Source organism: Halyomorpha halys, unplaced genomic scaffold (assembly GCF_000696795.3).
Source record: "Halyomorpha halys isolate HHAL.00 unplaced genomic scaffold, Hhal_1.1 Scaffold64.1, whole genome shotgun sequence".
Lineage (NCBI taxonomy): Eukaryota > Metazoa > Arthropoda > Insecta > Hemiptera > Pentatomidae > Halyomorpha > Halyomorpha halys.
The window spans coordinates 2,134,665-2,142,032 of NW_027116348.1; the positions used below are offsets into that span (position 1 = coordinate 2,134,665).

Genomic DNA, 7,368 nt, shown 5'->3' on the forward strand with positions numbered 1-7,368 from the left:
AATATTTATTTCCTCAAATAATACATTATTATTATAAATATAATAATGCATTATTATTATAAATTTAATAATCATAATAATGTGAACTCCTACGACCCATGAAGGGTCATGGATTCAGTGCATTGCAAGGAAGAACAACGGTTATAAAATAAGGTAATTTTTTCAAGATCAGGCTCAACGGCCAGTTTTTTCCGCAATAAGTGAGGATGGCCGGACCACCGAAGTGCTCCATAACTCACAGGGTTGACTCACGGCTACTGTCTTACAGATAATAATTATCTGCCCAGCCGTATTCGAAACCTTGGCGTCAGTATGTGCCTTATCACAGTGTCATCGCGCTCCGATTAGAAATATATTATTATTAAATAAATGTTATTATCCTAAATACTGAATATTATCAATATTGATTTCATAACAATTTAGAAATGAATAAATGCTTAAGAGCACAATGTAAATCTTAGTTAACTGTTATATTTATTCCTTACTCTTGCAACAGAAGAATTTAAAAATTTTGGAACGAAAAATATTATTAAATGTATTTTCCAGAAAAATGTTGTAAGTGGAATTGGTCAATCAGTCAATCGAAAGGCTCATTTAGAAAATATTGTCATATATAAATAATGCTAGTATTCAAAATAAAGCAATTAAACCGACCAAATAAATCAATATTACAAGTCGAAGTAAAGTGTCATAAAATTTTATCTTAGGTTTAGTTTTTTAAATGTTTTTATATTCTCTTTGCATTCCCAAAAAGACTTAAATGAATAAGTGGCATCACTGATTACAATAAATAATCATCAATCGAAATTGATGTTTTGTTAATTTTAGAAATAAGCAGATAACATAAATCTGTGACCGTATTTCAACCACAAATTTCTTAGGAATTTCTAGATACACAAACTTGGCACTGCACCGACTAAGGCTTTACATAGTCACCAAAAATAAGTCACAAAATTTTTTAGTACTCAAACTCCATTAGTGTTGTCAGTGGAGTTGTATGTTCCACAAAGCCTTGCCTCGTATATCTTAAAACGCTAAAACAAATTGATTATTTCAATGTTTAAATGAAATTTTAAAAAATGTCAACCATCTATTTTATTTTGATATTTATATTTTAGTTTTCTTGTAAATTTGATAATAAAAATAAAAGGCTCCAACAGAAACAATCGTATGAAAATCGTTGATAAAGTTCCTAATTACATGATTTTAAAAAAAGTTATTTCTAGAAAAGATACTGCAGAATTATGGTTTTATGTCTGTCTATGTTATAGAAGGTACAGTTAACTCTTCAACAATATGTAACCATGCAAGAGGATTTCAGTTATTCATGGAAAGTGTTACTTCAAAACAAGATGGATGCCAATTTCGAAGTTTTCCTTGTATTTCCCGAGAACACTTCCGGAGTGGAGCATGTTTTCCTAATAAATGTGAAACCAACAGTACAGGTCAGTTAACTTTAATTAATGTTAATTGTAATTCATGAACTGTATGATTTGTAATTTATACTCTTAAAATATGCGGTATGGTTTATTCAGTCAATTGATGTCATGATTTAAATGGTGAAACATTCAAAATTATTGCTCCAACAGGATAAAAACATTAGATAAATAAATGAATGTCATAAAGACTGTAGCCAAACGACTATTAAGCATGAGAAATATAAGAAAGACAAATAAATATTAACTAAATACATATATAAGAAGATGGTCAGGGTTGCGGTCAAAAGTGAAACAAAAATAGTTTACAACTATTTATTTTCCGACGTTTCGCCCCACTTTGCAGGGCTTCATCAGGGCTGTTCAGAGGAATCGGTTGAACAGACAATATTAACTAAATAGCTATATACATATATACCTTATATAACTAAATACTATATTACTATTATTTATTATTTATACTATATAACTAAATACCTTGTCGAGGAGTCCAGGCACCAATTAAGAGGTGAGATGCACTAAAGGGGTGCGGTCAAAAGTGAAACAAAAATAGTTTACAACTATTTATTTTCCGACGTTTCGCCCCACTTTGCAGGGCTTCATCAGGGCTGTTCAGAGGAATCGGTTGAACAGACAATATTAACTAAATAGCTATATACATATATACCTTATATAACTAAATACTATATAACTATTATTTATTATTTATACTATATAACTAAATACCTTGTCGAGGAGTCCAGGCACCAATTTAAGAGGTGAGATGCACTAAAATTAGAAGGCCTCATACAATACTTATTCAATTAGTTGAAGTTAGCTAGACAAGAGGATTAGACGTGGTGAAGAGTCAACCAACAAAATTACGAGCGACTTTACGAGTCCTAAAGGCATGCGAGTTAAGGAGCAGTGTGGATTGTGATAGACTCTTATTACTTTATATGAAAAATATATATTGAAACTAAAACATATTTATTTACAAAACTATGTCTCATAGGTTGTCATCCGACAACTCTATTGAAGTGCTGTGAAAATGTGGATCAGTCTGTGTTTAATACACTGGTTACTTATGCTAAGTCTAAAGAGTGGAGATAAGATAGAAGCTTGGAAGAAGGGGTTGTGTCTACTCCAGAGGTTTGGACCATCCAAGACTCTATTTAGTTTCCAGAAAATAGGAATAAATAGGACCAGGACCATCGACACATTCCCAGACTATGTATTAAATGAGTACAATACAGAGTTCATGCAATGCAATGGTTGTGAACCAGGATTGTATAACTAATGCAATAAGATCTTCGACTGACCATTCCTCAATTCTGAAGTAGAGGACAGCATGTACCCTATCTGAATCCCCTTTCTCCAGCCACTAAAGGAACAAACAATAGATTTTTTCCGTCCCTCCTTCCTTAATTAATGCTCCCTAAATGCTTAATCTTTGAGATGTAATGTTCAATTTTATTTATACATTTATATTATTAAAATAATAAGTTGATAAAGCCACAGACTATTATGAGATAACTTATGCCTTAAGTCTTCACAGAATGGAAACTTTGGTTCGTTAATTATTCGCTTACAGTCGTGTAGAGGGTGGAAAGCCTCAATTAATTGTATTTAAAAGTTAAATTAAATTGCAATAATAATTTTTTATTGACGAAAATACGAAAACAATTGATTTATTTTATTTTCTTATTTCATTGTAATTATTAAAAAATGTTTTATTTAATCGTACTCTTCATTCATGAAGAGTCCAACGCTATATCCCCCATGAGGTAAATCCATCAATTTTTGTTTTGTGACGTTTGGACAAGTGATTTCTCTGGACTTGAAAAGGCCATCGAGGAACTATAGCTTTTAGTGGATCAGAAGACTTCATTATAATCTTTATTCATTCATTTATGAATGCAACAATTTTATATATAGTTATTACACAAGGAACTTTACAGTATTTACAAAAAAATAAATGTACATTGATATAAGACGATTTTCTGATGATCACGATTCATGACTTGACTACTAGGTCACACCAAATAGGAGAATTGTTAATGTCCAAAATATGTTTATGTTAAATCCATCCCAGCTTTAATTTTTGTTTTGTAACGTTTGGACTAGTGATTTCTGTGGACTTGAAAAGGTCATCGAGAGACAATAGCTTTTAGTGGATCAGAAGACTTTATTATAATCTTAATTCATTCATTTAGGACATTAACGTATTTTGGCCGCTTTTGGAAGCCTCTAAGTGGTTATAATTTATTCCTTGACTAACAGATAGTAGCAGTGTTGCTACAACTTTATTTGTCTATTTAAAGAAAATAATTCAAATATTTACAATTAAATTAATTAATTTTTTATCTATCTAGATGGCTCTTGCGGAATAATGGGCTACAATGGTTACCACTATCTGTATGGTAATAGCTAATTGCCGAGAGGGTAGCAAGTTTTTTAGAGATTTGCTATATTCCCTGGCAATAGAGCAGAAATAGCCAAGGATTATTCAGCCTACACTTAGGAAGGTAAAGGTTGAGGAGTTAGTGACAACATGGAAAAAAAACTTAATAACCACTGCCGAAATAGTAGTGTGATAGTTTGATCCACTAGTCTCTAACGCTATGCCCCCATGAGATAAATCCATCCCGGCTTTAATTTTTGTTTTGTAACGTTTGTACTAGTGATTTCTGTGGACTTGAAAAGGTCATCGAGAGACAATAGCTTTTAGTGGATCAGAAGACTTTATTATAATCTTTATTCATTCATTTATGAATGCAACAATTTTATACATAGTTATTACACAAGCAAATTTGCAGTATTTACAAAAAATAAAGATACATTAATATAAGACGACTGTCTGATGATAGCGGTTCATTACTTGACTACTAGGTCACACCAAATAGGACATTAACATATTTTGGCCGCTTTTGGAAGCCTCTAAGTGGTTATAATTTATTCCTTGACTAACAGATAGTAGCAGTGTCGCTACAACTTTATTTGTCTATTTATAGAAAATAATTCAAATATTTACAATTAAAGTAATTAATCTTTTACCTATCTAGATGGCTCTTGCGGAATAATGGGCTACAATGCTGACTTGGGTTTGGCCAGAGGCCCACTGTATATGGTGACTCGAGAAGAACGACCGTTTTGTGGTTTGTAGTAAAGTTATGATACAATATAAATTGGTGACTATGTTTTCATTATTTATTTATAATTATGTGTAAATTTACTTGTCTTAAAAACTCAGAAAAGAATATATTCCTGATACTGGCTACTACATATCCAAATAGCGGCAAAGATCGGTGGTTTATGCTTATGTTAAGATTAATTAGCGTTTAAGATAGGTATTTTAGATTGATTTAAATTATACTATACCTACATGACTATATGTTGGTAAAAAAATATATACGGTCTTGAGACAGGTCGATAAAAGTGAAACTTCTGAAAATGAAATAATGTATTAAAATTTAATTAATATTGATATTTATTCTACAAAAATCCTATTTATTTTATTTTATTAATTCATTATAATTATTACATAATGTTTATCGAATAATACAATTCATTTGGGAAATTATAGTTTACAAGATCTTAATTAAGTATTACCAGCAAATGTTGATATGATGGGCTTGTGATAGCTAAAATAAGAAATAAGAAAAACTCATATTTCATTGAATGATTAGTTTATCCTCCCTGAAAGTAATTTATCTTGTAGAAAATTATTAATTGTTCAGATTAAGTTTACCATATTAATAATAATAATAATTAATAATCAGATTATAACAGCCTATGTCTATCCTACTAGGATTTTTTAAAAAATTGTAACAGGAGAGTAGAAGCTCAAAAGAGCTCACTCAATCGGACCAACACTGAAAATATTGTAGAGCTATTGTAATCTCTATTCCCCTATTACGATATACAAATTTTCCTGCTAGCATTGTCTAGCGTTGCTATCCTGCTCCCCCTAACCATTTCCGTTTCATCCCTCGCGTCACGAAATCAATTTACTCCAGTATAATTTTATTTTTCATAAGTTGTAAAACGTTGGTAAGGAAGGTTCACTTCAAAAGTTTAAATGCATCTAAAATAAAATTTTAAATTAAGAATATCATAATTCCTATTTGGCTTCTCTTCTTTCAGGTGATCAATTGCAAAGCATAGTAGTCCTAGCTAAAAATAGTATTAAACCTAGAAGCAGTATCCTTCTTTCTGCCAAAGTTGAAGATGATAACACATCATTTGAGCTTCGCAATGAGTAAGAGCTTTATTGATATTATTTTGTAATTAATTTTACTGATGGTTATTTTTGGCAAGGTGTTCTAAGGACAGTCGTTAATAGAGCTATTTAAAAATACTTTTTATTTTTTATTTCGGTAGAGAGAAAGTATAATTAATTGTAAAAACTTCAGAGTAATAATTTTGGAGCTATATACTGTCCACGGAATCGGTTTTAATTCAGAACAACCTTATTAAGTCCCAAATTTGGTTATATCCAATTGTTTTTCGTGAGGATTCAAAGGTTTTGGACACCTCTACACCCCAACTAAATTGAGTTAAGACTATGAAAACATATGAGTGAACTAAATTGGTGGTAAAAAGTTCCTTTTAAAGGTTGAATGTTTTTAGCTATTTTTAAAGTTTTGCACATCTTTACAGTCCTTCCAATTTAATTATAGGATTGAAACTTTGTGTGCCTTGATTTTGTGTTAGGGAAGTATCTTTTGGGGTCTCACCTTTCTTTTCTCTCCCCCGAGCTGTTTATTCCTGATTTTCCGTAGTTTTTAATTACTAACGAAATAAATTCTGCATCTGTTTTCCAAACATAAATGATGGGAAATATAATCTGTAAACAGAGATTACGTTCCCACATTTTTATATTATTTTTATTATGCAAAATTATATTATTGGTGGAGTAAATAATAAAAATAATTGTATAATATTCTAGGCCAAGAGATCCTTTTCAGGGATACGTATACAGAGGGTTATCAGCATCAATGTATGGATTATACAACTCACATCTTTCCAATGTGACAGTAACTCTTGTCCTTCGATATGCACCCAGAAAGATTGGTGAGATAATCATAGCGGAGTATGTCCGTATAGCGAATCTGGATGGAGATTAGTAAGTTTCATTTTTCTTCTTTAGATGTTAGTATATTATAATTTTTATTTAGAAATGTCCCATGTGTCCTTTTTCAGCAAGACAACGGGAATGAAATATTATAAGAAAATAATGTTCAAACTCTTGAACGAATCTGGCTTAAAAATCTCATGTAGTTTATACAAAAATATTTTTACATATAATATAATATTTTCAGGTTTTTTCAATATAGATCGCATTTTAGTGTAAATAATACTGCTTTAATGCGTTTACAATTCCCATGGTAATTTTTTTTTATTTAGAAATATATTATTTGTCCTTTCTCAATCTGGTAATAGAAAAAAAACACTATACGGGAAAATGTTATAAAAAGTAATTAAAAAAAAAAAATTAAAAATGATATTTTGGATTGTAATCAGTACAGAAACATGTATTTTGTTGTGGCAAAAAGTTTTAGATTATAATTAAATTGTATTTATAATTTATTTACTTCATTCATAATTTATTTAAGGAATAATAATTATTAATATTCATATTTTACTGATTTTTTTTTAAATTTTACGGACTCTGATATCAATTGAAATTTAAATACGAAATCATAGAGGGCACTTTTTTGATCTGTCGGGGTTGTCTGGTCTTAGGCGATTTCTCCAGCCTGATATCTCTTTACAGAAGGCCCACGACAAGGCGTATTCAATTATAGTTAAGAAAGGAAGGCCGTGCCAGGGGATGAGCCCTGGACACTGACTTAGGTAGAGGAGGTCTAGGTGAGAGAGTCCGAGGCAGAGTAACAGTTCTAGTTGCCGAGATGAAGCGGACGGACTAGAACTGTCATGATGGGAGCCA

The 7,368-nt window shown here is 30.9% G+C and overlaps 1 protein-coding gene across 1 annotated transcript in view; it reads left to right on the forward strand.

The window, feature by feature from the left end:
* Positions 1 to 7,368, forward strand: part of LOC106692642 (pancreatic triacylglycerol lipase) — a 27,002-nt gene that overhangs the window by 17,237 nt on the left and 2,397 nt on the right. Inside the window, exons 9-12 of the mRNA XM_014438697.3 lie at positions 1,272 to 1,445; positions 4,481 to 4,573; positions 5,562 to 5,676; positions 6,367 to 6,543. Coding sequence (XP_014294183.3) covers positions 1,272 to 1,445; positions 4,481 to 4,573; positions 5,562 to 5,676; positions 6,367 to 6,543 — 559 coding nt within the window. The remainder of the gene's footprint in view (positions 1 to 1,271; positions 1,446 to 4,480; positions 4,574 to 5,561; positions 5,677 to 6,366; positions 6,544 to 7,368) is intronic.